The 26540-nt window shown below is 49.4% G+C and overlaps 2 protein-coding genes across 4 annotated transcripts in view; one reads left to right on the forward strand and one right to left on the reverse strand.

The window, feature by feature from the left end:
- The first annotated feature begins 447 nt into the window (after positions 1–447).
- LOC130281746 (glutathione S-transferase P 1-like) lies at positions 448–7870 on the forward strand. The gene is made up of 7 exons (XM_056529328.1): positions 448–657; positions 1733–1768; positions 4415–4527; positions 6275–6362; positions 6524–6624; positions 7059–7166; positions 7542–7870. Coding segments are annotated over exons 1-7 (630 nt in total). The 5' UTR covers positions 448–656; the 3' UTR covers positions 7725–7870.
- LOC130281744 (uncharacterized) overlaps positions 734–26540 on the reverse strand; it is a 43415-nt gene continuing 17608 nt past the window's right edge. For 2 of the 3 annotated variants that reach the window (XM_056529326.1, XM_056529325.1), the window contains exon 2: positions 734–4512. In XM_056529326.1, the coding sequence (XP_056385301.1) occupies positions 2982–4322 (1341 nt within the window). In that variant the 5' untranslated portion in view covers positions 4323–4512 and the 3' untranslated portion in view covers positions 734–2981. The remainder of the gene's footprint in view (positions 4513–26540) is intronic. The other variant, XR_008846092.1, reaches the window with a different exon arrangement.

The following is a 26540-nucleotide window of genomic DNA, read 5'->3' on the forward strand; positions in this document are numbered from 1 at the left end:
CCTATAGACCACAGCATACAGCAGAGAGTGATGTTCTGCAGTCCCAGAAACCAGGTCTAAACTCGTGTCCTGGATCCTCAGGGGGCCCCGTTGTGGATAGGGGCCCTGGGCAATTGCCTGCCTGGGGATCTGGGATGAGTGTCCTGGATTCCCAGTAGCAGCAGTGAGCCCTTTACCCGGCCGGGCCCTTGGACCACGTCCCAGTCCCTGGTCTTTTCTATGGATCAACCCTCTAAGCACATAACTGGTTTATTACTTATACAGAATCCTGGAGACAATGGGAGATATAGGAATGATTTTAGTCTTAGCGAGGACTTTCCTTCCTACACAGATGGAGAATGAGACGGAGCGGCCTCCGAACCGAGCAAAGGAGCAAAATCTGAGGCGTAAAAATCTGGGAGAGTCCTGGGACTGTTCACACCTCTGGGAGTCACCGTCAACCTCTTCTCAGATTTCAGGAAATTCTGGTTCTCATCCGAGATGTTTCACGTCCTACCTCCCCCCCCCCCCCCCCACCCTTCCTAAATGATCTCTCCTCCTATAGACTCCGGTCCCTCCGTGACTCAGCAGAAGCCGCTCTCTATATAAAGCTGAGGGATCAGCTGGGACTACTACACACCGGTCTGTGGAGACGACACCACCTGGACCCGCGCACAAGTAAGAAATCATCCGACCATCTTCTTTATGTTTATTTTTATTCTTAACTTAAAAAATAACATTAAAAAATCTGAGTAATAACTTCAAATATTCAGACCTGTCCGACAGGGAATTCTGTGGTCTACGTTGGCAACAATGGAGAATGGGATGTAGGTACCACAGCAAGTGCCCTCAAGGGGGGGGGGGGGGTGACCAAAGGCTCTGAACATGGTCCCTTGTAGACCACATGGGGCTCATTGTAATGGAGGGGTCCGGGGGGACGCGCTGTGGTATATGCGGCATATCATTCTTCACAGAATATCACGTTGGACAGGTCTGAACATCGCCTTAGCTTTTCAGGATGGTTGAAAAAAAATAAGTGCCCGAGGGGTTGGCTTTACACTTGGGGAGGCACCGATCTGGTGCGGAGAATCGTGTAGACCGTGGGAACAAAGTATGTATATAAGATGCAAAGAGAAAAGATGCTCACGGCACTCGATGCGCTGACATCATGCTGCTTCTTTATTCAGACGAAGGGGTACACAGACATCGGGAGTGGAGACAGGGAACAGGCCAACGACCGTTTCGCCGCAACCGTGGCTTCTACTGGACCTTCCAGTATGAGCATACAGTATAAGCATGTTATGAGCATTTGCTCTTGTTCTGTTGCCACTGAGCACCGAAAGACTGACATTGAGATTGCGGCTTTTCATTTCTCTCCAGGTACAGGTGTTATACGTTGGGATATAAGGCAGTGCCGTCCCATATTTCTATTTTGTTCTACAACAAAGTATGTAAATATCATACAGACAGAGCTGAGCATCCATGTTCTATGGGGGATACAGACAAAGCTGAGCGTCCATGTTCTATGGTAGATACAGACAGAGCTGAGCGTCCATGTTCTATGGAGGATACAGACAGAGCTGAGTGTCCATGTTCTATGGTAGATACAGACAGAACTGAGCGTCCATGTTCTATGGTAGATACAGACAGAGGTGAGCGTGCTCACTGCTCCAGATGTCCTATAGAGTATTAATACATAATATGCTGTTTGTGTTCTGATCATCGTTAACTCGTCTCTTTTCCTCTTTCCTAGTGAGTGGATACGTCATCACCTATTTCCCATTAAGAGGTAAGTGAATGTTCTCTGTTCCCCCATAGATGATCCCGTCTGTTCCTCCAATAGATGATCCCGTCTGTTCTCCCCATAGATGATCCCGTCTGTACCTCCCCATAGATGATCCCGTCTGTTCACCCCATAGATGATCCCGTCCGTTCCTCCCCATAGACGATCCCGTCTGTTCGCCCCATAGATGATCCCGTCTGTTCTCCCTATAAATGATCCCGTCTGTTCCTCCCCATAGATGATCCCGTCTGTTCCCCCCATAGATGATCCCGTCTGTTCTCCCCATAGATCATCCCGTCTGTTCACCCCATAGATGATCCTGTCTGTTCTCCCTATAGATGATCCCGTCTGTTCCTCCCCATAGATGATCCCGTCTGTTCTCCCCATAGATGATCCAGTCCGTTCTCCCCATAGATGATCCCGTCTGTTCTCCCTATAGATGATCCTGTCTGTTCCTCCCCATAGATGATCCCGTATGTTCTCCCCATAGATGATCCCGTCTGTTCTCCCTATAGATGATCCCGTCTGTTCCTCCCCATAGATGATCCCGTCTGTTCTCCCCATAGATGATCCCATCTGTTCCTCCCCATAGACGATCCCGTCTGTTCTCCCCATAGATGATCCCGTCTGTTCTCCCTATAGATGATCCCCTCTGTTCCTCCCCATAGATGATCCCGTCTGTTCACCCCATAGATGATCCCGTCTGTTCCTCCCCATAGATGATCCCGTCTGTTCACCCCATAGATGATCTCGTCTGTTCTCCCTATAGATGATCCCGTCTGTTCCTCCCCATAGATGATCCCGTCTGTTCTCCCCATAGATAATCCAGTCCGTTCTCCCCATAGATGATCCCATCTGTTCCTCCCCATAGATGATCCTGTCTGTTCTCCCCATAGATGATCCAGTCCGTTCTCCCCATAGATGATCCCGTCTGTTCCTCCCCATAGATGATCCCGTCTGTTCCTCCCCATAGATGTTCCCGTCTGTTCCCCCATAGATGATCCCGTCTGTTCTCCCTATAGATGATCCCGTCTGTTCCTCCCCATAGATGATCCCGTCTGTTCTCCCCATAGATGATCCCGTCTGCTCTCCCCATAGATGATCCAGTCTGTTCCCCCCATAGATGATCCCGTCTGTTCTCCCCATAGATGATCCCATCTGTTCTCCCCATAGATGATCCCGTCTGTTCCTCCCCATAGATGATCCCGTCTGTTCCTCCCTATAGATGATCCCGTCTGTTCTCCCCATAGATGATCCAGTCTGTTCCCCCCATAGATGATCCCGTCTGTTCTCCCCATAGATCATCCCGTCTGTTCCCCCATAGATGATCCCGTCTGTTCCTCCCCATAGATGATCCCCTCTGTTCCTCCCCATAGATGATCCCGTCTGTTCCTTCCCATAGATGATCCCGTCTGTTCTCCCCATAGATGATCCCGTCTGTTTTCCCCATAGATGATCCCGTCTGTTCCTCCCCATAGATGATCCCGTCTGTTCTCCTCATAGATGATCCCATCTGTTCCTCCCCATAGATGATCTCGTCTGTTCCTCCCCATAGATGATCCCGTCTGTTCTCCCCATAGATGATCCTGTCGATTCTCCCCATAGATGATCCCATCTGTTCTCCCCATAGATGATCCCGTCTGTTCCTCCCCATAGATGATCCTGTCTGTTCTCCCCATAGATGATCCAGTCTGTTCCTCCCATAGATGATCCCATCTGTTCTCCCCATAGATGATCCCGTCTGTTCTCCCCCATAGATGATCCCGTCTGTTCTCCCCATAGATGATCCAGTCTGTTCCTCCCATAGATAATCCCATCTGTTCTCCCCATAGATGATCCCGTCTGTTCTCCCCCATAGATGATCCCGTCTGTTCTCCCCATATATGATCCCGTCTGTTCTCCCTATAGATGATCCCGTCTGTTCCTCCCCATAGATGATCCCGTCTGTTCCTCCCCATAGATGATCCCGTCTGTTCCTCCCCATAGATGATCCCGTCTGTTCTCCCCATTGATGATCCCGTCTGTTCCTCCCCATAGATGATCCTGTCTGTTCTCCCCATAGATGATCCCGTCTGTTCCTCCCCATAGATGATCCCGTCTGTTCCTCCCCATACATGATCCCGTCTGTTCTCCCCATAGATGATCCCGTCTGTTTCTCCCCATAGATGATCCCGTCTGTTCTCCCCATAGATGATCCCGTCTGTTCCTCCCCATAGATGATCCCGTCTGTTCCCCCAATAGATGATCCCTTCTGTTCTTCCCATAGATGATCCAGTCTGTTACTCCCGATAGATGATCCCGTCTGTTCCCCCAATAGATGATCCCTTCTGTTCTCCCCATAGATGATCCTGTCTGTTCTCCCCATAGATGATCCTTTCTGGTCTCCCCATAGATGATCCCTTCTGTTCTCCCATAATCTTTTCTGTTCGGTCTCATACTCTCCGGGGACCATCTGTTTCCTCATCGCTTTCCTTCTCTTTTCTAGATCTTTCCGTATTCCTCCTCTATTTTGTCTTCTTATACCCCCGTCTATACATGACCCCATCACTGCGGGTGACATTTGTTAACCTGGTGTTTCAGCCTATGGCCATGAGGGGCGCTGTTCTGTCACCTTTGACTTGTCCTCTGACATATTTTTAATGTTTCCTCCAGGGCGGTCGGAGGTCATACGTCTGCTCCTCGCCGATCAGGGGGCGTCATGGACGGATGAGGATGTGCCGATGGCCGATTGGTTTGCAGGAAAATGTGACCTTAAGAAAGAAGCGGTGAGCGGTCATTATAATATCACGTTATATCATTGTATAGATGTAGTAGAGGTGAGAGGTCATTATAATATCATGTTATATCATTGTATAGATGTAGAGGTGAGAGGTCATTATAATATCACATTATATCATTGTATAGATGTAGTAGAGGTGAGAGGTCATTATAATATCACGTTATATCATTGTATAGATGTAGTAGAGGTGAGAGGTCATTATAATATCATGTTATATCATTGTATAGATGTAGTAGAGGTGAGAGGTCATTATAATATCATGTTATATCATTGTATAGATGTAGTAGAGGTGAGAGGTCATTATAATATCACGTTATATCATTGTATAGATGTAGTAGAGGTGAGAGGTCATTATAATATCATGTTATATCATTGTATAGATGTAGTAGAGGTGAGAGGTCATTATAATATCACGTTATATCATTGTATAGATGTAGTAGAGGTGAGAGGTCATTATAATATCATGTTATATCATTGTATAGATGTAGAGGTGAGAGGTCATTATAATATCACATTATATCATTGTATAGATGTAGTAGAGGTGAGAGGTCATTATAATATCACATTATATCATTGTATAGATGTAGTAGAGGTGAGAGGTCATTATAATATCACGTTATATCATTGTATAGATGTAGTAGAGGTGAGAGGTCATTATAATATCATGTTATATAATTGTATAGATGTAGTAGAGGTGAGAGGTCATTATAATATCATGTTATATAATTGTATAGATGTAGTAGAGGTGAGAGGTCATTATAATATCATGTTATATCATTGTATAGATGTAGAGGTGAGAGGTCATTATAATATCACATTATATCATTGTATAGATGTAGAGGTGAGAGGTCATTATAATATCACATTATATCATTGTATAGATGTAGTAGAGGTGAGAGGTCATTATAATATCATGTTATATCATTGTATAGATGTAGAGGTGAGAGGTCATTATAATATCACATTATATCATTGTATAGATGTAGAGGTGAGAGGTCATTATAATATCACGTTATATCATTGTATAGATGTAGAGGTGAGAGGTCATTATAATATCACATTATATCATTGTATAGATGTAGTAGAGGTGAGAGGTCATTATAATATCATGTTATATCATTGTATAGATGTAGAGGTGAGAGGTCATTATAATATCATGTTATATCATTGTATAGATGTAGAGGTGAGAGGTCATTATAATATCACATTATATCATTGTATAGATGTAGTAGAGACGCCTTGCTTCACTTTGCTGATTTTGTTAATACAACCACCATATGTGGTAACCCCAGGGATGATGAGTGTTATGCTGCAGGATAGATGGATTAGTAGTCCTTTACTGGTTTGTCATGTGATCAGGTGGAGTTACTAATGTCCTCTGTGTACCCATCTATCTTCTGTCAATAAAGCCGATCCTGGTGGATTAGATGGCAGTGATTGTCTTGTGATCTCTTTCTGGCTTTACTTTACTCTTCAGTTGTTGCAAAATGACATCTCCCATCATGCACTGAGGCCTTCAGATTTAGGCAGATTTTTCACTAATACAGATGAGATCATCACAGAAGATTCTTTTTGAATGTCTTTATAGTAGTTGGAGCTATAAATCCCCTGTATGGACGTAGAGTGAATGATAAAATCCCGACTGCCTGCAGCCACCTCTAGGGGGAGCCCAGGAGCTGATTGTATACAGACTATATAGTTAACACATTATTTATCTTTGGGATCTCCTCCAGGTTTTTGGTCAGCTGCCGCAACTTAAAGATGGAGACTTTGTTCTGTACCAGAGTAACAGCATCCTGAGATATCTCGGCCGTAAATATGGTGCGTGTTGTGTGTTTCGATAGTAGAGATGACTTTTATACTTACTTTGTGTCATTCTTGTAGATCTCTCACCTTTAACCTGATACAAAAAAATTATAAAAAGTCCCAAATGATCCTATTTTTTCTATTTGTCCTGTTCTGTCTGATGTCACCTCCCTCAGGTATCGCGGGGTGCAGTATAGAGGAGAGCGCTCTCATTGACATGGTGAACGATGGAGTGGAGGACCTAAGGATTAAATTCAGCCGAATGTACTATGAGTTTGTACGTATAATGAATAATGTATATTTAATTGTAATTTAAGGGGGTGATCATCCGACTACATAATGTGTATATGTGGGCTCCTCCCTTGATGGCAGAGGAGTCTGGAGGGAGGAGGACAGAGGGGTCTGGTGGGAGGAGAACAGGGGAGTCTGGAGGAGGAGGAGGACAGAGGAGTCTGGTGGGAGGAGGGCAGAGGGGTCTGGTGGGAGGAGGGCAGAGGAGTCTGGAGTGAGGAGGACAGAGGAGTCTGGAGGGAGGAGGACAGAGGAGTCTGGGGGAGGAGGACAGAGGAGTCTGGAGGGAGGAGGACAGAGCAGTCTGGAGGGAGGAGGACAGAGGAGGGTGATAATATGCAGAGAATAATAATTGGTTGAACTTGATGGACGATTGTCTTTTTTCGACCATACTAACTATGTAATAATTGTATCTTGCAGGAGACGGCTAAAGAGAAGTACGAGAAGGATCTTCCCAATCACTTGTCTCCATTTGAGAAGATTCTTTCCCAGAACGATAAAGGAACCAAATATGTGGTGGGGGAGAAGGTAAAATAATCAGCTTATTATTATTTAGAGGAGGAGGGGGGGGGGGGAGTCGGGGTCACCAACCATCTAGATTCGCAGATTCTCTAAACATCCATAAAATGACCTGTAACAACCAATGGGAACGGGCAGGAGCTTCAAATGAGAAGTGGCCCCGATCATCAGCTCTCCAGGACAGGGACATAGAAGAGGGGCCCATATCATGTACCCTTCCCTCTAGGAGAATATTATATACTTAGTGCTCAGCTTGACCCCTCATGCCTATTATAAATGGACATGTTGAGAGTCTGATGACATGTTAGTGGCCCCTCTTATGAAGGTCCTGGGGGCCGACTGTCCAATCTATAAGGATTACTGACTGGTTTCTTCTCCCCACAGATCTCCTATGCTGACTACAGCCTCCTGGACCTTCTGCACGGTCACCTCCATTTTTTCCCAGCATGCCTTTCCTCATTCCCCCTCCTGACAGCATACATTGATCGCGTTAGCTCCCGCCCTAAACTTAGCGAATACTTGAAATCTGACGCTCGCAACAACCGACCAATTGTCCCTAAAAAATGAATGAACATTGGGAGATGGAACAAGTTCACAACCAACAGTAGCTCAATAACAGCTCCCAAATGTAGGCGAAGGAACCCCAAGGTACCCATGGCCCCATCAAGTGTTTTTGTGTCCTTGTTGTTGTTTTGTGCAAATAAATAATTTTGATTTCTTCTAAGACTCGTCTTGTGACTTGTTTTCTAACAGATCAGCTGTGAGAGGGAGTAGAGCAGCCAAGTCCTCAGGGAGGGCAGATAACACATTGTACACAAGTCTATGGAAGGTGGTGGGAGAGATGGTACAATCTTTGTGGAGAGAGGGGAGAGCTCCCATAGTAATAAGGTGACTTATGCCCTGGAAAAGGTTCTACAGCGCTTCAGCTTTAGGTCCATCTCAGGAAGTGGAGCATTTCTTTAAGAGAGTCTACTTGTGTAATTAATTTTATAGATAGAAAATTCCATAGCTACTTGTTTAATCCTATTTGGTGTGATGGAGGATGTACATACATTATATAGGCCGGTCAGCAGAGGATCCCGGTCACCTGAGAAATAACATCTGGAAGAGCAGAGTACCTATCCCTTTAAGAGGCCTGATGGGCTTTGGGGCCTGGTTTCTCCATTTTCTTTTAGCTTTAGAATCAGAGCCAGTTCACTGTGTGGAGAATCCCAGTGTGCACAGTCTGTAGGGAGAAGCTCCAGTCATGGTAGAGCCCGGCCAGTCTGTAGGGAGAAGCTCCAGTCTTGTAGAACCTGGCCAGTCTGAAGGGAGAAGCTTCAGTACTGGTAGAGCCTGGCCAGTCGGAAGGGAGAAGCTCCAGTCCTGGTAGAGCCCGGCCAGTCTGAAGGGAGAAGCTCCAGTCCTGGTAGAGCCCGGCCAGTCTGAAGGGAGAAGCTCCAGTCCTGTAGAACCTGTCCAGTCTGAAGGGAGAAGCTCCAGTCCTGGTAGAGCCCGGCCAGTCTGATGGGAGAAGCTCCATTCCTGGTAGAGCCCGGCTAGTTTGAAGGGAGAAGCTCCAGTCCTGTAGAACCTGGCCAGTCTGAAAGGAGAAGCTCCAGTCCTGGTACAGCCCGGCCAGTTTGAAGGGAGAAGCTCCAGTCCTGGTAGAGCCTGGGCCAGTCTGAAAGGAGAAGCTCCAGTCCTGGTAGAGCCTGGGCCAGTCTGAAAGGAGAAGCTCCAGTCCTGGTAGAGCCTGGCCAGTCTGAAAGGAGAAGCTCCAGTCCTGGTAAAGCCTGGACAGTCTGAAGGGAGAAGCTCCAGTCCTGGTAGAGCATGGGCCAGTCTGAAAGGAGAAGCTCCATTCCTGGCAGAGCCTGGACAATCTGAAGGGAGAAGCTCCAGTCCTGGTAAAGCCCAGCCAGTCTGAAAGGAGAAGCTCCAGTCCTGGTAGAGCCCGGCCAGTCTGAAGGGAGAAGCTCCAGTCCTGGTAGAGCCTGGGCCAGTCTGTAGGGAGAAGCTCCAGTCCTGTAGAACCTGGCCAGTCTGAAGGGAGAAGCTTCAGTACTGGTAGAGCCTGGCCAGTCGGAAGGGAGAAGCTCCATTCCTAGTAGAGCCCGGCCAGTCTGAAAGGAGAAGCTCCAGTCCTGGTAGAGCCCGGCCAGTCTGAAGGGAGAAGCTCCAGTCCTGTAGAACCTGTCCAGCCTGAAGGGAGAAGCTCCAGTCCTGGTAGAGCCCGGCCAGTCTGATGGGAGAAGCTCCATTCCTGGTAGAGCATGGCCAGTCTGAAAGGAGAAGCTCCAGTCCTGGTAGAGCCTGGGCCAGTCTGAAAGGAAAAGCTCCAGTCCTGGTAGAGCCTGGACAGTCTGAAGGGAGAAGCTCCAGTCCTGGTAGAGCATGGGCCAGTCTGAAAGGAGAAGCTCCAGTCCTGGTAGAGCCTGGACAGTCTGAAGGGAGAAGCTCCAGTCCTGGTAGAGCCTGGGCCAGTCTGAAAGGAGAAGCTCCAGTCCTGGTAGAGCCTGGGCCAGTCTGAAAGGAGAAGCTCCAGTCCTGGCAGAGCCTGGACAGTCTGAATGGAGAAGCTCCAGTCCTGGTAGAGCCCGGCCAGTCTGAAAGGAGAAGCTCCAGTCCTGGTAGAGCCCGGACAGTTTGAAGGGAGAAGCTCCAGTCCTGTAGAACCTGGCCAGTCTGAAAGGAGAACCTCCAGTCCTGGTAGAGCCCAGCCAGTCTGAAGGGAGAAGCTCCAGTCCTGGTAGAGCCTGGGCTAGTCTGAAAGGAGAAGCTCCAGTCCTGGTAGAGCCTGGGCCAGTCTGAAAGGAGAAGCTCCAGTCCTGGAAGAGCCTGGGCCAGTCTGAAAGGAGAAGCTCCAGTCCTGGTAGAGCCTGGACAGTCTGAAAGGAGAAGCTCCAGTCCTGGTAGAGCATGGGCCAGTCTGAAAGGAGAAGCTCCAGTCCTGGTAGAGCCTGGACAGTCTGAAGGGAGAAGCTCCAGTCCTGGTAGAGCCTGGGCCAGTCTGAAAGGAAAAGCTCCAGTCCTGGCAGAGCCTGGACAGTCTGAAGGGAGAAGCTCCAGTCCTGGTAGAGCCTGGCCAGTCTGAAAGGAGAAGCTCCAGTCCTGGTAGAGCCCGGCCAGTTTGAAGGGAGAAGCTCCAGTCCTGTAGAACCTGGCCAGTCTGAAAGGAGAAGCTCCAGTCCTGGTAGAGCCTGGCCAGTCTGAAGGGAGAAGCTCCAGTCCTGGTAGAGCCTGGGCCAGTCTGAAAGGAGAAGCTCCAGTCCTGGTAGAGCCTGGACAATCTGAAGGGAGAAGCTCCAGTCCTGGTTGAGCCCGGCCAGTCTGAAGGGAGAAGCTCCAGTCCTGGTAGAGCCCGGCAAGTCTGAAGGGAGAAGCTCCAGTCCTGGTAGAGCCTGGACAGTCTGAAGGGAGAAGCTCCAGTCCTGGTAGAGCCTGGACAGTCTGAAGGGAGAAGCTCCAGTCCTGGTAGAGCCTGGGCCAGTCTGAAGGGAGAAGCTCCAGTCCTGGTAGAGCCTGGACAGTCTGAAGGGAGAAGCTCCAGTCCTGGCAGAGCCTGGGACAGTCTGAAGGGAGAAGCTCCAGTCCTGGTAGAGCCCGGCCAGTCTGAAAGGAGAAGCTCCAGTCCTGGTAGAGCCCGGCCAGTCTGTAGGGAGAAGCTCCAGTCCTGGTAGAGCCTGGACAGTCTGAAGGGAGAAGTTCCAGTCGTGGCAGAGCCTGGGCCAGTCTGAAGGGAGAAGCTCCAGTCCTGGTAGAGCCCGGCCAGTCTGAAGGGAGAAGCTCCAGTCCTGGTAGAGCCTGGACAGTCTGAAGGGAGAAGCTCCAGTCGTGGCAGAGCCTGGGCCAGTCTGAAGGGAGAAGCTCCAGTCCTGGTAGAGCCTGGGCCAGTCTGAAAGGAGAAGCTCCAGTCCTGGTAGAGCCTGGGCCAGTCTGAAAGGAGAAGCTCCAGTCCTGGCAGAGCCTGGACAGTCTGAAGGGAGAAGCTCCAGTCCTGGTAGAGCCCGGCCAGTCTGAAAGGAGAAGCTCCAGTCCTGGTAGAGCCCGGACAGTTTGAAGGGAGAAGCTCCAGTCCTGTAGAACCTGGCCAGTCTGAAAGGAGAACCTCCAGTCCTGGTAGAGCCCAGCCAGTCTGAAGGGAGAAGCTCCAGTCCTGGTAGAGCCTGGGCTAGTCTGAAAGGAGAAGCTCCAGTCCTGGTAGAGCCTGGGCCAGTCTGAAAGGAGAAGCTCCAGTCCTGGAAGAGCCTGGGCCAGTCTGAAAGGAGAAGCTCCAGTCCTGGTAGAGCCTGGACAGTCTGAAAGGAGAAGCTCCAGTCCTGGTAGAGCATGGGCCTGTCTGAAAGGAGAAGCTCCAGTCCTGGTAGAGCCTGGACAGTCTGAAGGGAGAAGCTCCAGTCCTGGTAGAGCCTGGGCCAGTCTGAAAGGAGAAGCTCCAGTCCTGGCAGAGCCTGGACAGTCTGAAGGGAGAAGCTCCAGTCCTGGTAGAGCCTGGCCAGTCTGAAAGGAGAAGCTCCAGTCCTGGTAGAGCCCGGCCAGTTTGAAGGGAGAAGCTCCAGTCCTGTAGAACCTGGCCAGTCTGAAAGGAGAAGCTCCAGTCCTGGTAGAGCCCAGCCAGTCTGAAGGGAGAAGCTCCAGTCCTGGTAGAGCCTGGGCCAGTCTGAAAGGAGAAGCTCCAGTCCTGGTAGAGCCTGGACAATCTGAAGGGAGAAGCTCCAGTCCTGGTTGAGCCCGGCCAGTCTGAAGGGAGAAGCTCCAGTCCTGGTAGAGCCTGGCCAGTCTGAAGGGAGAAGCTCCAGTCCTGGTAGAGCCTGGACAGTCTGAAGGGAGAAGCTCCAGTCCTGGTAGAGCCTGGACAGTCTGAAGGGAGAAGCTCCAGTCCTGGTAGAGCCTGGGCCAGTCTGAAGGGAGAAGCTCCAGTCCTGGTAGAGCCTGGACAGTCTGAAGGGAGAAGCTCCAGTCGTGGCAGAGCCTGGGCCAGTCTGAAGGGAGAAGCTCCAGTCCTTGTAGAGCCCGGCCAGTCTGAAAGGAGAAGCTCCAGTCCTGGTAGAGCCCGGCCAGTCTGAAGGGAGAAGCTCCAGTCCTGGTAGAGCCTGGCCAGTCTGAAGGGAGAAGCTCCAGTCCTGGTAGAGCCCGGCCAGTCTGAAGGGAGAAGCTCCAGTCCTGGTAGAGCCTGGACAGTCTGAAGGGAGAAGCTCCAGTCGTGGCAGAGCCTGGGCCAGTCTGAAGGGAGAAGCTCCAGTCCTGGTAGAGCCCGGCCAGTTTGAAGGGAGAAGCTCCAGTCCTGTAGAACCTGGCCAGTCTGAAAGGAGAAGCTCCAGTCCGAGCGGTGTCCCGAGCGGTCCCGGCGGTCCCGGCGTCCTCCATGCGGTCCCGGCTGCGCTGCGTCCCGGAGGTGAGTTTCCGGCAGCAGTGCGGCATCTTCATTGGCAGCAGTGAGATCGCCGTAAAGCGATCTCACTGCTGCCTCTGGGAGTTTCAAAACTGCAACTCCCAGCATGCCCAGACAGCCTTTGGCTTTCTGGGCATACTGGGAGTTGTAGTTTTGCAACATCTGGAGGCCCACAGTTTGGAGACCACTGTATAATGGTCTCCAATCTGTGCTCTTCCAGATGTTGCAAAACTACAAATCTCAGCATGCTCAGTCTGTCCAGGCATGCTGGGAGTTGTAGTTCTCTAACATCTGGAAGAGCACAGATTGGAGACCATTATACAGTGGTCTCCAAACTGTGGACCTCCAGATGTTGCAAAACTACAACTCCCAGCATGCCCAGACTGCCCAAGCATGCTGAAAGTTGTAGTTCGGCAACATCTGATCCTTCAGATATTGCCGAACTACAACTTCCAGCAGTCTGGGCATGCTGGGAGTTGTAGTTTTGCAACAACTGGAGGCACACTAGTTGGGAAACATTGTCCGTTTCCTACCTCAGTGCCTCCAGCTGTTGCAATTGTTGCAAAACTATAACTCCCAGCATGCACTGACAGACCATGCATGCTGGGAGTTGTAGTTTTGCAACAGCTGGAGGCACACTGGTTTGGAAACACTAAGTTTGGTTGCAAAACACTTGAAAGTTTATTACTTAACTTAGTGTTTCCAAACCAGTGTTCCTCCAGCTGTTGCAAAACTACAACTCCCAGCATGCACGGACAGCCAAAGGGCATGCTCGGAGTTTGCAACAGCTGGATGTTTGCCCCCTCCCCCCAATGTGAATGTACAGGGTACACTCACATGGGCGGAGGTTTACAGTGAGTGCTGCAAGTTTGAGATGGCGCAAATTTTGCGCTGCAGCTCAAACTTCCAGCGGCAAACTTGCTGTGAACCCCCGCCCATGTGACTGTACCCTAAAAACACTACACTACACTAACACTAACCTAAAATGAAAAGTAAAAAACACTACATATACACATACCCCTACACAGCCCCCCCTCCCCAAAAAAATGAAAAACATCTGGTACGCTACTGTTTCCAAAACGGAGCCTCCAGCTGTTGCAAAATAATAACTCCCAGTATTGCCGGACAGCCATTGTCTGTCCAGGCATGCTGGGAGTTTTGCAACAGCTGGAGGCATCCTGTTTGGGAATCACTGGCGTAGAATACCCCTATGTCCACCCCTATGCAAATCCCTAATTCAGGCCTCAAATGCGCATGGCGCTCTCACTTTGGAGCCCTGTCGTATTTCAAGGCAACAGTTTAGGGTCACATATGGGGTATCGCCGTACTCGGGAGAAATTGTCTTACAAATTTTGGGGGGCTTTTTCTTCTTTAACCCCTTATGAAAAGGTGAAGTTGGGGTCTACACCAGCATGTTAGTGTAAAAAAATAAATTTTTACACTGACATGCTGGTGTTGCCCTATACTTTTCCTTTTCACAAGAGGTAAAAGGGAAAAAAGACCCCCAAAATTTGTAATGCAATTTCTCCCGAGTACGGAGATACCCCATATGTGGGCGCAAAGTGCTCTGGGGGCGCACAACAAGGCCCAGAAGGGAGAGTGCGCCATGTACATTTGAGGCGATTTGCACAGGGGTGGCTGATTGTTACAGCAGTTCTGACAAACGCAAAACAATAAATATCCATATGTGACCCCATTTTGGAAACTATACCCCTCATGGAATTTAATAAGGGGTGCAGTGAGCATTTACACCCCACTGGTGTATGACAGATTTTTGGAACAGTGGTCTGTGAAAATGAAAAATAAAATTTTTGATTTGCACAGTCCACTGTTTCAAATATCTGTCAAACGCCAGTGGGGTGTAAATACTCACTGCACCCCTTATTAAATTCCATGAGGGGTATAGTTTCCAAAATGGGGTCACATGTGGGGGGGGTCCACTGTTCTGGCACCATAGGGGCTTCCTAAATGGGACATGCCCCCCAAAAACCCTTTCAGAAAAACTCACTCTTCAAAATCCCATTGTTGCTCCTCCCCTTCTGAGCCCTCTACTGCGCCCGCCGAACACTTTACATCCACATATGAGGTATTTCCTTACTCGAGAGAAATTGGGTTACAAATTTTAGGGTGATTTCTCTCCTTTTACCCCTTGTAAAAATTCAAAAATTGGGTCTACAAGAAAATGCAGTGTAAAAAATGAAGATTTAGAATTTTCTCCTTCACTTTGCTGCTATTCCTGTGAAACACCTAAAGGGTTAAAACACTTACTGAATGTCATTTTGAATACTTTGGGGGGTGCAGTTTTTATAATGGGGTCATTTATGGGGTATTTCTAATATGAAGACCCTTCAAAGTGGGCAAAAATAATTATGTGTGTGGGTCCCGGTGTCCCCTACAGAGCGGAACAACAATAGAATACTAATAAATGATAATCAGCGCCTTATACAGGACAGAACAAATACTGTGTAATATAGGAATTATTTAGAATAAAAGAATCTCACTATGAGTACGTAGATATAAAGGCTCTGCAGTTCCTACAGGTGAAATGTGCTGCAGTCTAACAGGTACAATGGGCTGCAGTCTAGCAGGTAGGTGCAATGGGCCGCAGTGATAGGTGCAATGTGCTGCAGTCTAACAGGTAGGTGCAATGGGCCGCAGTGATAGGTGCAATGTGCTGCAGTCTAACAGGTAGGTGCAATGGGCCGCAGTGATAGGTGCAATGTGCTGCAGTCTAACAGGTAGGTGCAATGGGCCGCAGTGATAGGTGCAATGTGCTGCAGTCTAATAGGTAGGTGCAATGGGCCGAAGTGATAGGTGCAATGGGCTGCAGTCTAATAGGTAGGTGCAATGTGCTGCAGTCTAATAGGTAGGTGCAATGGGCTGCAGTCTAACAGGTAGGTGCAATGGGCCGCAGTGATAGGTGCAATGTGCTGCAGTCTAATAGGTAGGTGCAATGGGCCGAAGTGATAGGTGCAATGGGCTGCAGTCTAATAGGTAGGTGCAATGTGCTGCAGTCTAATAGGTAGGTGCAATGGGCTGCAGTCTAATAGGTAGGTGCAATGGGCTGCAGTCTAACAGGTAGGTGCAATAGGCCACAGTGATAGGTGCAATGTGTTGCAGTCTAATAGGTAGGTGCAATGTGCTGCAGTCTAACAGGTAGGTGCAATGGGCCGCAGTGATAGGTGCAATGTGCTGCAGTCTAATAGGTAGGTGCAATGTGCTGCAGTCTAATAGGTAGGTGCAATGGGCTGCAGTCTAACAGGTAGGTGCAATGGGCTGCAGTCTAACAGGTAGGTGCAATGGGCTGCAGTCTAACAGGTAGGTGCAATGGGCTGCAGTCTAACAGGTAGGTGCAATGTGCTGCAGTCTAACAGGTAGGTGCAATGGGCCGCAGTGATAGGTGCAATGTGCTGCAGTCTAATAGGTAGGTGCAATGTGCTGCAGTCTAATAGGTAGGTGCAATAGGCCACAGTGATAGGTGCAATGTGCTGCAGTCTAATAGGTAGGTGCAATGTGCTGCAGTCTAACAGGAAGGTGCAATGGGCCGCAGTGATAGGTGCAATGTGCTGCAGTCTAATAGGTAGGTGCAATGTGCTGCAGTCTAATAGGTAGGTGCAATGGGCTGCAGTCTAACAGGTAGGTGCAATGGGCTGCAGTCTAACAGGTAGGTGCAATGGGCTGCAGTCTAACAGGTAGGTGCAATGGGCTGCAGTCTAACAGGTAGGTGCAATGGGCTGCAGTCTAACAGGTAGGTGCAATGTGCTGCAGTCTAACAGGTAGGTGCAATGGGCCGCAGTGATAGGTGCAATGTGCTGCAGTCTAATAGGTAGATGCAATGTGCTGCAGTCTAATAGGTAGGTGCAATGGGCTGCAGTCTAACAGGTAGGTGCAATGGGCTGCAGTCTAACAGGTGAGTGCATAGCTAAGTGTATGGAGTCACCAGATATCTGTCAAAAAGATTCCCATAAATAAATGTCTATATCATCGCCTGACACTATGGGGGAGATTTATCAATACCCGTCCAGAGGAAACTGTGGTGACCCACGGGTGTTTGGCGGGACCAAAGGTGCAGCGGTGTGATTGGTGGGATCCAATGGTATTAACTCTGGGGCAAGATGTTGATAACCCCTAGTGTTCATGACGCCAGTGTGGTTTTAGGGTTTTGGAACACCACGCGCCCATCTTTTCCGCTATCCCAGTTGCTAGTAGTGAAATGAGAGTCCACAACCAGTTCTGGTCAGACGGAGGCGTCACTGAGTATAAGACGGATGGAATTATCTTCACAGCTAAGGCCAGAATTTCCAGAGAGGTGACCAGGACCCAGAGGTCCACAGCTTGCGGGACCAATATACTTGTAATAGACTTGACTATATGAGGACTTGACTCGTTTCAGTGACAGCAGACATAGACTTGAGACTTACTGGAATGACTGTAGCTTTTGGGATCTTCCAGATGCTGATCACTTGTCCTGAGATCTGTACTGGCTGGTTCTCAGTAAAGGTAGAGAAGAGAGTGAATTGTAATGGCCGCCCCTTTATATAGTTACATATAGTTAGTACGGTCTGTTACGCCGAGCGCTCCGGGTCCCCGCTCCTCCCCGGAGTGCTCACAGCGTTCTTCCATTCGCAGCGCCCCGGTCAGACCTGCTGACCGGGTGCGCTGCGATAATGTTCCCAGCCGGGATGCGATTCGCGATGCGGGACGCGCCCGCTCGCAATGCGCATCCCGACCCGCTTACCAGACTCGTTCCCCGTTTGTGCTGTCCCGGCGCGCGCGGCCCCACTCCCTAGGGTGCGCGTGCCGGGTCTTTGCGATTTAAAGGGCCGGTGCGCCACTGATTGGCGCATGGGTTTTAATCAGTACCTTCATCTGTGCACTTCCCTATTTATACCTCACTTCCCCTGCACTTCCTTGCCGGATCTTGTTGCCATTGTGCCAGTGAAAGCGTTCCCTTGTGTGTTCCTAGCCTGTGTTCCAGACCTCCTGCCGTTGCCCCTGACTACGATCCTTGCTGCCTGCCCTGACCTTCTGCTACGTCCGACCTTGCTCTTGTCTACTCCCTTGTACCGCGCTTATCTCAGCAGTCAGAGAGGTTGAGCCGTTGCCGGTGGATACGACCTGGTTGCTACCGCCGCTGCAAGTCCATCCCGCTTTGCGGCGGGCTCTGGTGAAAACCAGTAGCAACTTAGAACTGGTCCACCGACACGGTCCACGCCAATCCCTCTCTGGCACAGAGGATCCACCTCCAGCCAGCCGAATCGTGACAGTAGATCCGGCCATGGATCCCGCTGAGGTCCCGCTGCCAGTTGTCGCCGACCTCACCACGGGGGTCGCCCAGCAGTCGCAATAGATAGCGCAACAAGGCCACCAGCTGTCTCAACTGACTGTGATGCTACAGCAGCTTCTACCACAGCTTCAGCAACCATCTCCTCCGCCAGCTCCTGCACCTCCTCCGCAGCGAGTGGCCGCATCCAGCCTCCGTTTTTCATTGCCGGACAAATTTGATGGGGACTCTAAATTTTGCCGTGCTTTTCTTTCACAATGTTCCCTGCATTTGGAGATGATGTCGGACCAATTTCCAACTGAAAGGTCAAAAGTGGCTTTCGTAGTCAGCCTTCTGTCTGGGAAAGCCCTGTCATGGGCCACACCGCTCTGGGACCGCAATGATCCTGTCACTCCCTCTGTACACTCCTTCTTCTCGGAAATTTGAAGTGTCTTCGAGGAACCTGCCCGAGCCTCTTCTGCCGAGACTGCCCTGCTGAACCTGGTCCAGGGTAATTCTTCTGTTGGCGAGTACGCCATCCAATTCCGTACTCTCGCCTCCGAATTGTCCTGGAATAACGAGGCCCTCTGCGAGACCTTTAAAAAAGGCCTATCCAGTAACATCAAAAATGTGCTGGCCGCACGAGAAATTCCTGCTAACCTGCATGAACTTATTCATCTTGCCACCCGCATTGACATGCGTTTTTCCGAAAGGCGTCAGGAGCTCCGCCAGGATATGGACTTTGTTCGCACGAGGCGGTTTCTATCCCCGGCTCCTCTCTCCTCTGGTCCACTGCAATCCGTTCCTGTGCCTTCCACCGTGGAGGCTATGCAAGTTGACCGGTCTCGCTTAACACCAGAGATGGAAACTTTGAATATCTGGTTATGCCCTTTGGGTTTTGCAACGCCCCTGCCGTCTTCCAAGACTTTGTAAATTACATTTTTCGTGATCTTCTGTATACCTGTGTTGTGGTCTACCTAGACGATATTTTGATTTTTTCTGCTAACCTAGAAGAACACCGTCGGCATGTCCGCATGGTTCTTCAGAGGCTTCGGGACAATTATATGCCAAAATGGAAAAATGTCTCTTTGAATGTCAATCTCTTCCCTTCCTAGGATACTTAGTCTCTGGCCAGGGACTCCAAATGGACCCAGACAAACTATCAGCCGTATTGGATTGGCCACGCCCCTCTGGACTCCGTGCTATCCAACGTTTCTTGGGGTTTGCCAATTATTACAGACAATTTATTCCGCATTTTTCCACTATTGTGGCCCCTATCGTGGCCCTAACCAAGAAAAACGCCAACCCTAAGTCCTGGCCTCCTCAAGCGGAAGATGCTTTCAATCATCTCAAAACTGCCTTTTCTTCTGCTCCCGTACTCTCCAGACCTGATCCATCTAGGCCCTTCTCGCTGGAGGTAGACGCCTCCTCGGTGGGAGCTGGAGCAGTACTCCTACAGAAAAATTCTTCCGGACATGCTGTTACTTGTGGTTTCTTTTCTAGGACCTTCTCTCCGGCGGAGAAAAACTACTCCATTGGTGATCGAGAACTACTGGTCATAAAATTGGCGCTTGAAGAATGGAGGCATCTGCTGGAGGGATCCAAATACCCAGTTATTATATGCACTGATCACAAGAATCTCTCTTATCTTCAATCTGCCCAACGGCTGAACCCTCGCCAAGCTAGGTGGTCGTTGTTCTTTGCCCGTTTTAACTTTGAAATTCATTTTCGCCCTGCTGACAAGAACATTAGGGCTGACGCCCTCTCTCGTTCATCGGATGCCTCTGAAGTGGAAGCTTCCCCGCAACACATTATTCCTCCGGACTGTCTGATCTCCACTTCTCCAGCCTCCATCAGACAAACTCCTCCAGGGAAGACCTTAGTCTCTCCACGCCAGCGCCTCAGGATTCTCAAGTGGGGACACTCCTCACACCTCGCAGGCCATGCTGGCATCAAAAAATCTACCCAGCTCATCTCTCGTTTTTATTGGTGGCCTACCCTGGAAGCTGATGTTGTTGATTTCGTGCGGGCTTGTACAGTCTGTGCCCGGGACAAGACCCCTTGCCAGAAGCCTGCTGGTCTCCTCCATCCTCTGCCTGTTCCTGAGCGACCATGGTCTCAGATTGGTATGGACTTTATTACAGACTTACCTTTATCCCATGGCAACACAGTTATTTGGGTGGTCGTTGATCGATTCTCCAAGATGGCACATTTTATCCCTCTTCCAGGTCTTCCTTCTGCGCCTCAGTTGGCGAAACAATTTTTTGTGCACATTTTTCGCCTTCACGGGCTTCCTACTCATATCGTCTCGGATAGAGGCGTTCAATTTGTGTCAAAATTCTGGAGGGCCCTCTGTAATCAACTTAAAATCAAATTAAACTTCTCGTCTTCTTATCATCCCCAATCCAATGAGCAAGTGGAAAGAATTAATCAGGTTCTGGGTGACTATTTGCAACATTTTGTTTCCTCCCGCCAGGATGACTGGGCCAATCTTCTATCATGGGCCGAATTCTCGTACAATTTCAGAGTCTCTGAGTCTTCCACTAAATCCCCATTTTTTGTGGTGTACGGCCGTCACCCTCTTCCCCCCCTTCCCACTCCCATGCCTTCTGGTTTGCCCGCTGTTGATGAGGAGACTCGGGACTTCTCCACCATCTGGAAAGAGACTCAAAATTCTCTCCTACAGGCCTCATCCCGGATGAAGAAACATGCCGATAGAAAAAGAAGAATTCCCCCCATTTTTCTCCCGGAGACAAAGTATGGCTCTCCGCCAAGTATGTCCGCTTTCGTGTCCCCAGTTATAAACTGGGACCACGTTATCTTGGTCCGTTCAAAATCAAGTGCCAAATCAACCCTGTCTCTTACAAACTCCTTCTTCCTCCTTCTCTCCGTATTCCCAATGCTTTTCATGTCTCTCTCCTTAAACCACTCACCCTTAACCGCTTCTCTCCCAAGGTTGTTGCTCCCATTCCTGTTTCCGGGTCCTCTGACATCTTTTCGGTGAAAGAAATTCTGGCATCCAAGACGGTCAGAGGTAAAAAAAAATTCTTGTTGATTGGGAGAATTGCGGCCAAGAGGAGAGGTCATGGGAACCCGAGGACAACATCCTTGACAAGAACCTTATCCTCAAATTCTCAGGTACCAAAAAGAGGGGGAGACCCAAGGGGGGGGTACTGTTACGCCGAGCGCTCCGGGTCCCCACTCCTCCCCGGAGCTCTCACAGCGTTCTTCCATTCGCAGCACCCCGGTCAGACCTGCTGACCGGGTGCGCTGCGATAATGTTCCCAGCCGGGATGCGATTCGCGATGCGGGACGCGCCCGCTCGCGATGCGCATCCCGACCCGCTTACCAGACTCCTTCCCCGTCTGTGCTGTCCCGGCGCGCGCGGCCCTGCTCCCTAGGGCGCGATCGCGCCGGGTCTTTGCGATTTAAAGGGCCGGTGTGCCACTGATTGGCGCATGGGTTTTAATCAGTACCTTCATCTGTGCACTTCCCTATTTATACCTCACTTCCCCTGCACTCCCTTGCCGGATCTTGTTGCCATTGTGCCAGTGAAAGCGTTCCTTGTGTGTTCCTAGCCTGTGTTCCAGACCTCCTGCCGTTGCCCCTGACTACGATCCTTGCTGCCTGCCCTGACCTTCTGCTACGTCCGACCTTGCTCTTGTCTACTCCCTTGTACCGCGCTTATCTCAGCAGTCAGAGAGGTTGAGCCGTTGCCGGTGGATACGACCTGGTTGTTACCGCCGCTGCAAGACCATCCCGCTTTGCGGCGGGCTCTGGTGAAAACCAGTAGCAACTTAGAACCGGTCCACTAGCACGGTCCACGCCAATCCCTCTCTGGCACAGAGGATCCACCTCCAGCCAGCCGAATCGTGACACGGACGGAAAAAGACATATGTCCATCAAGTTCAACCAGGGAATTAAGGGTTAGGGGTGTGGCGCGATATTGGGGAAGGGATGAGATTTTATATTTCTTCATAAGCATTAATGTTATTTTGTTCCAGGAATGTATCTAATCCTGTTTTAAAGCTGTTAATTGTTCCTGCTGTGACTAGTTCCTGAGGTAGATCGTTCCATAAATTCACAGTCCTCATGGTAAAGAAGGCGTGCCGCCCCTTTAGACTAAACCTTTTCTTCTCCAGACGGAGGGAGTGCCCCCTCGTCCTTTGGGGGTTTTAACCTGGAACAGTTTTTCTCCATATTTTTTGTATGGGCCATTTATATACTTATATACGTTTATCATATCCCCCCTTATACGTCTCTTCTCAAGACTAAACAATTGTAACTCCTTTAATCGCTCCTCATAGCTAAGATGTTCCAGGCCCCATATTAGTTTAGTCGCGCGTCTCTGCACCCTTTCCAACTCTGCAGTGTCCCTTTTATAAACAGGCGACCAAAACTGAGCAGCATATTCCAGGTGAGGCCGTACCAATGCTTTATAAAGGGGGAGTATTATGTCCCTGTCCCTTGAGTCCAAGCCTCTTTTTATACATGACAATATCCTGCCGGCTTTGGAAGCAGCAGCCTGACATTGTGCTATTCTGTAGTCTGTGATCTACAAGTCACCCAGATCCTTCTCTACCAGTGACTCTGCCAGTTTAATCCCCCCTAAGACATACGACGCTGCAAGTTATTAGTATACACAGCCCCCCTCTATATACACAGCCCCCCTCTATATACACAGCCCCCCCTCTATATACACAGCCCCCCTCTATATACACAGCCCCCCTAAGACATACGACGCTGCAGGTTATTAGTGCCCAGATGCAGAACTTTACATTTATCCACATTGAACCTCATTTGCCAAGTGGAGGCCCAGACACTTAGTCTATCCAAGTAATCTTGTAACCTATACACATCCTCTATATACACAGCCCCCCCTCTATATACACAGCCCCCCTCTATATACACAGCCCCCCTCTATATACACAGCCATTCCTCTATATACACAGCCCCCCCTCTATATACACAGCCCCCACTCTATATACACAGCCCCCCTCTATATATACACAGCCCCCTCTATATACACAGCCCCCCCTATATATACACAGCCCCCTCTATATACACAGCCCCCCCCCCCCCCTCTATATACAGAGCTGTTATTACCATCCTCTATATCATTGATAAATAAATTAAACAGCAGCGGGCCCAGTACTGAACCTTGGGGTACACCACTAATAACCGGGGACCAATCAGAGTACGAATCATTGACCATCACTCTCTGGGTACGATCCATGAGCCAGTGTTCAATCCAGTTACAAACTAAAATTTCCAAACCCAAAGACCTTAACTTACCTGTCAGACGTCTATGAGGGACAGTATCAAATGCTTTAGGGAAATCCAGAAACACTATATCCACAGCCCCCCTCTATATACACAGCCCCCCTCTATATACACAGCCCCCCTCTATATACAGAGCACCCCTCTATATACACAGTCCCCCTCTATATACAGAGCCCCCCTCTATATACACAGCCCCCCTCTATATCCACAGCCCCCCTCTATATACACAGCCCCCCTCTATATACAGATCCCCCCTCTATATACACAGCCCCCCCTCTATATACACAGCCCCCCCTCTATATACACAGCCCCCCCTCTATATACACAGCCCCCCTTTATATACACAGCCCCCCTCTATATACACAGCCATTCCTCTGTCAAGGCTTCTACTCACCTCTTCATAAAAGCAGATTAGATTGGTGACACCTTCTATCCTTAGTAAACCCATGCTGGCTATCACTTATAATACTATTATCCCCTATGTATTCCTGTATGTAATCCCTTATAAGTCCTTCAAACAATTTACCCACAATGCATGTTAGACTTACCGGTCTATAGTTTCCTGGGGAAGACCTAGAGCCCTTCTTGAAGATTGGCACCACATTCGCCTTGCGCCAGTCCCTTGGCACAATACCAGACACCAGAGAATCTCTAAATATCATGAACAAGGGTACAGATATTACTGAACTTACCTCTCTAAGAACTCTTGGGTGTAGTCCATCCGGCCCTGGAGATTTGCTTACATTTATATTACTTAACTTACCTTGTACCACCTCTACATTAAGCCAGTTCAGTACATTGCATGATGTGTTACCAGCACTGACCTGTACATGATGTGTTACCAGCAATGACCTGTACATGATGTGTTACCAGCACTGACCTGTACATGATGTGTTACCAGCACTGACCTGTACATGATGTGTTACCAGCAATGACCTGTACATGATGTGTTACCAGCAATGACCTGTACATGATGTGTTACCAGCACTGACCTGTACATGATGTGTTACCAGCACTGACCTGTACATGATGTGTTACCAGCACTGACCTGTACATGATGTGTTACCAGCACTGACCTGTACATGATGTGTTACCAGCACTGACCTGTACATGATGTGTTACCAGCAATGACCTGTACATGATGTGTTACCAGCACTGACCTGTACATGATGTGTTACCAGCACTGACCTGTACATGATGTGTTACCAGCACTGACCTGGCCAATGTCAGCTCCTCCTTCTTCCCTAGTATATACAGAACTAAAGAACCCATTCAGTAGCTCCGCCTTCTCTTTATCGCCTGTGACAACCTCCCCATTATCATTATTAAGGGGACCTACATGCTCTGTCCTTGTTTTTTTTTGCATTTATATATCTAAAAAAATATTTAGGATTAGTTTTGCTTTCTTTGGCCACCTGTCTCTCATTTAGAATTTTTGCTGTTTTTATTACATTTTTACAGATTTTATTAAGCTCTTTGTACTGTGTAAATGTTATCGCTGACCCATCAGATTTGAATTTTTTGAAGGCTATTTTTTTGTTGTTTATTGCTCTTTTAACATCATTTGTCAGCCATGTAGGATTTAGTTTTAATGGTTTATATTTGTTCCCCTTTGGTATATATTTAGCTGTATAGTTATTTAGAGTTGATTTAAAGATGTCCCATTTACCTTCTGTATCAGTATTTGAGAACCCCTCCCCCCAGTCTATGTCCTGTAGTGCAGCCCTCAGCCCAGGGAAATTTGGCTTTTTAAAGTTATATGTTTTTGCCTTCCACGTCTGTCTTTGTTTTCTACATTTTAAGTCAAAAGTAACTATATTGTGGTCGCTATTACCATTTGATATAGTGGGGAGCTGGATTAAAGCCCGTTGGTCAAGCTGTGGGTCATAGGTTAAGCTGGTGCTCTCTGGGAGAACATGTGACAAACTCACAGGTCCTTGAGATCTCCCACAGGTCCTATGCTCCATCTATACATAAAGAGACTGTCTAGGAAAAGTGATATACTCAACATTATGGAACAACAGGGGGAGACCCTGTAGGGGAGCCCCCAGGTCACTGAGGGTCTCAACCCAGGGATCCAGGGATTATTTCTGATGCCATATTTGGAGTCGAGAAGGAATTTTTACCTCTAGTGTGAGGGTTTTTTGCCTCCTCTGGATCAGTAGGGACTCATTAGGGATATAGGTTGAACTTGATGGACTCTGGTCCTTTTTTCAACCTCATGAACTATGTAACCTGACAGGGCCTAAGGGTAGTGCAGGACCATGTCCTGTACTGGGACATCACAAAATGTTGTCCTGTTGCCCATAGCAATCAATCAGATTGCTTATTTTATGATCTGATTGGTCTTATTTAGGGTCACCACCCTTCTTGCAAAAAAAAAAAATTACCTGGCATGCAAATTTGCATAATTAATTATATATGCACGACATTACAGGAAGCTCGGCCCATGTCCCATTACCGAGGACAAGAGGGGCCCTGCGCACCGAGGACAGGCGGGGCTCTGTACACTGAGGACAAGCGGGGCTCTGTACACTGAGGACAAGCGGGGCTCTGTACACTGAGGACAGGCCGGGCTCTGTACACTGAGGACAAGCAGGGCTCTGTACACCAAAGACAAGCGGGGCTCTATACACTGAGGACAAGCAGGGCTCTGTACACCGAGGACAAGCGGGGCTCTGTACACTGAGGACAAGCAGGGCTCTGTACACCAAAGACAAGCAGGGCTCTATACACCAAAGACAAGCAGGGCTCTATACACCGAGGACAAGCGGGGCTCTGTACACTGGGGACAAGCGGGGCTCTGTACACTGAGGACAAGCGGGCTCTATACACCGAAGACAAGCGGGGCTCTGTACACTGAGGACAAGCAGGGCTCTGTACACTGAGGACAAGCGGGGCTCTGTACACTGGGGACAAGCGGGGCTCTGTACACTGGGGACAAGCGGGGCTCTGTACACGGGGGACAAGCGGGGCTCTGTACACTGAGGACAAGCAGGGCTCTTTACACTGAAGACAACCAGGGCTCTATACACTGAGGACAAGCAGGGCTCTGTACACTGAGGACAAGCGGGGCCCTGCGCACCGAAGACAAGCTGGGCCCTGCGCACCAAGGACAAGCGGGGCCCTGCGCACCGAGGACAGGCGGGGCTCTGTACACTGAGGACAAGCAGGGGCTTTGTACACTGAGGACAAGCAGGGGCTCTGTACACTGAGGACAAGCAGGGGCTCTGTACACTGAGGACAAGCGGGGCTCTGTACACTGAGGACAAGCAGGGGCTCTGTACACTGAGGACAAGCGGGGCTCTGTACACTGAGGACAAGCGGGGCTCTGTACACTGAGGACAAGCGGGGCTCTGTACACTGGGGCAAGCGGGGCTCTGTACACTGGGGACAAGCTGGGCTCTGTACACTGAGGACAAGCGGAGCTCCATACACTGAAGACAACCGGGGCTCTATACAC

Source organism: Hyla sarda, chromosome 7, assembly GCF_029499605.1.
Source record: "Hyla sarda isolate aHylSar1 chromosome 7, aHylSar1.hap1, whole genome shotgun sequence".
Lineage (NCBI taxonomy): Eukaryota > Metazoa > Chordata > Amphibia > Anura > Hylidae > Hyla > Hyla sarda.

Bases quoted from the DNA above. Each gene is read 5' to 3' on its own strand.
- LOC130281746 (XM_056529328.1), top strand. The intron at 6,363-6,523 runs GTGCGTGTTGTG...CACCTCCCTCAG, and splicing joins ATATCTCGGCCGTAAATATG to GTATCGCGGGGTGCAGTATA. The intron at 7,167-7,541 runs GTAAAATAATCA...TTCTCCCCACAG, and splicing joins AATATGTGGTGGGGGAGAAG to ATCTCCTATGCTGACTACAG.